The sequence below is a fragment of the Bos indicus genome, chromosome 11 (genome assembly GCF_029378745.1).
Source record: "Bos indicus isolate NIAB-ARS_2022 breed Sahiwal x Tharparkar chromosome 11, NIAB-ARS_B.indTharparkar_mat_pri_1.0, whole genome shotgun sequence".
Taxonomy (NCBI): domain Eukaryota; kingdom Metazoa; phylum Chordata; class Mammalia; order Artiodactyla; family Bovidae; genus Bos; species Bos indicus.
Window position 1 is genome coordinate 105,198,307 of NC_091770.1, and position 2,864 is coordinate 105,201,170.

Consider the following 2,864-nt stretch of genomic DNA (forward strand, 5'->3'; position numbering starts at 1 on the left):
TCTGTCTTATTAAATTGAAATTAAGTTCCTTATGGAGACAGTTGAGGTCGACTGAGTTCTTGGCAGCCGTGGGTGTGCCCATGAATTAGGCTGGAAACGTCCAGCCCGGCGCCTTTGACCCCCAAGCTGACCTCACATGTAGCCTGAGCACTGCCTGCCCTTCCACGACTCTCTCATGACCCTCAGGTGGAGGAGATAGGCTGGCAGCATTTCTCGGAGCAGCTCTGGTATTGACCCAGAGGAGCAAGGGTGGAATCGTTTATCATCCAATTAACGGTGTCAGCAGAGTCATTATTATAATGACCAGCCACATGTGTAATCCATCTTTAATGAAACAATAATTGTGCTTCCCGGTCGATGAGCACCCAGCCTCTCCTAAAACCTTCTTGGTGTGAATAATAAATAGCGATGAGCTCTGCCAGGGCCAACTGACAGTGGGTGGGTGCTTTTCAAGGAACTTTGGTTCAGAAATGTCACAGCTGTCAGGAAGGGAAGAGCTCGTGAGTCCAGCCCCTGCTGCCCAGTCCAGTGTGGTCATCGGAATGCGCTACCTCGCCCAGACGTCCAGGCTCAGGACCATTATGGATACACAGGCGAGTGGCGAGACACAGTGTCTTGCTAAAGCTGTTCATGACGCAGATTGTCTTCCTGTTCACATTGTTCATACTGCTCACACCGCTCACACCAATCACAAAGTTCACACTGCTCACACAGCTCACACCATTCACACTGTTCACACCGCCCACACCGCCCACACTGCCCACACCATTCATACCATTCACACTGCTCACACCGTTCACACCATTCACACTGCTCACACCGTTCACACTGTTCACACTGCTCACACCGTTCACACCATTCACACTGCTCACACTGCCCACACCAATCATTCACACTGCTCACACTGCTCACACTGCCCACACCGCCCACACAGCTCACACTGCCCACACTGCTGACACTGCCCACACCATTCACACCATTCATACTGCTCACACTGCTCACACCATTCACACCATTCACACTGCCCACACTGCCCACACCATTCATACCATTCACACTGCTCACACTGCCCACACTACCCACACTGCCCACACTGTCCACACTACCCACACTGCTCACACCATTCACACTGTTCACACTGCTTACACTGCCCACACTGCTCACACGGCCCACACTACCCACACTGCCCACACTGCTCACGCTCCCCACACTACCCACACTGCCCACACTGCCCGCACTGCTCACACCATTCACACTGTTCACACTGTTCACACTGCTCACACTGCCCACACTACTCACACTGCTCACACTGCCCACACTACTCACACTGTTCACACTGCCCACACTGCTCACACTGCCCACACCATTCACACCGTTCACACTGCTCACACTGCTCACACTGCTCACACTGCTCACACTGCCCACACCATTCACACCGTTCACACTGCTCACACTGCTCACACTGCCCACACTGCTCACACTGCCTGCACTGCTCACTGAACCCAGCAAAGGCAAGGCTCGAGCAAAGAGGCTAGAAGAAGACTCGAGGAGTGGCAGGAACCCCAGACACGTTTATTTTTTCCTGACTGGCATGGCTGCCGTAACAAAGCCTCTTTCTTGGCTGATGGGCAGCCATAACATAACCATAATGTAGCTATAAGATAACCTCACACAAATGCAATCATGATGCCACAACAGTGTAACCCCAGTACAGCGGCAAAGCCTTCCCCAATGCTACACATACAGGCACACTGCACAAAGTAGCCTGTGACCAGGTGAGTACTGTGTAGCGTGCATGCACAGTTCTTTAAGTGATTTAGCTGCTACATAAACTTGCAAAGCCATTGTTTACAGAACATGGGGTGAGAGGGCATGAAAGAATGGGGTGAGAGGGCATGAGAGTATAGGGTGAGAGAGCCTGACTGGCGCCATCTTACCAATTTCCCCCCACATGGGGACCAGACGTCAGGGGATTTGGGTGTTGAAGGCCAGCTATCAGCACATATTTACCTTCTTATGTTGCTACAATGTCAGTTGAAGCTTCCCGACTCCCCGCCTCTGAGCCGTATCCTGTCTGAAAGGTCAGGATGAAGAAGGCGAGGCCACAGGGCCGATCTGTCTCTAGCTGAGCATCTGGGCTGTGTAGGAGGGCGGGAAGGACAAAGCCGTGGTCCTGACTGCATGTGTGTGCTGGAGCGTCTTCATGCCCTGGTGCTGTCCCTGGACCCCAGCAGCCCCGATACAAAGCCGTCTGGCACAGCTTGGCACAGCAGAAATGCTCTTCTCCCTGCAAAGATCCTGGGCCCTCCTGAGGCGTGGCACTCAGCTCCAGGGAGATGGTGGGCCTGGCAGACCCCAGTGGTGGAGGGTCTGGAGGCCTGCTCCCTGTTCCTCGGGAGGGAGTGCTGCCCACTCTTCCGCCCCCATGGTGCCCACCCTCCTGCCCCACACTGGCTGGAGTGCCCCTCCACCCCCTGTCTCGCTCCTCCCTGTGACCACACACACACCCCATGCACACAGTCTGACGTGGCCTCCTCCCCCACTTCCTTGCAGTTTCCAGATTAGCACTTTCATGCTTTCCCTCCTCCCTGAAAGAACCGAGCTGCTGTCTTTGTTCTTTAACCCTCAGCCCCTCACGCCAGCTGGGCACCTGGGAGCTGCGTGACCTCTGCTGCTATCTGACAGAGGAAACAAGAGGCTGCAGAGACGAGCTGCAGGGAGACGGGATCTCCCCGGGGCACAGGTACAGGAGCAGTGGGTGTTCTGGAGGCCCCTCCTCCCTGCCTCTCCCCACACCCCTCTAGCTAGGACTCCCCTCACTTCCCACCTGGTAAACCCAGTGGCCATTTGGACCCATTTCTGTT

General features: G+C 54.7%; 1 protein-coding gene across 1 annotated transcript; it reads right to left on the reverse strand.

Moving 5' to 3' along the window:
- Positions 1-482: 482 nt before the first annotated feature.
- On the reverse strand, positions 483-2,427 carry LOC139185965 (homeobox-like protein HDP1). The gene is made up of 4 exons (XM_070799845.1): positions 2,414-2,427; positions 2,244-2,345; positions 884-1,531; positions 483-810 (listed from the first exon to the last, which is right to left on the reverse strand). The coding sequence occupies exons 1-4, from the start codon at positions 2,425-2,427 to the stop codon at positions 483-485; spliced, it is 1,092 nt and encodes a 363-aa protein (XP_070655946.1).
- Between the last annotated feature and the right edge of the window lie 437 nt (positions 2,428-2,864).

What these genes read in the sequence shown, in the direction of transcription:
- LOC139185965 (XM_070799845.1), bottom strand. An exon ending in AAGCTGTGCCAGACGGCTTT is followed by an intron (nt 1,532 to 2,243) that starts GTATCGGGGCTG and finishes GTCTTCTTCTAG; the next exon opens with CCTCTTTGCTCGAGCCTTGC. An exon ending in GTGAGCAGTGTGAATGATTG is followed by an intron (nt 811 to 883) that starts GTGTGGGCAGTG and finishes CGGTGTGAGCAG; the next exon opens with TGTGAATGGTGTGAACGGTG.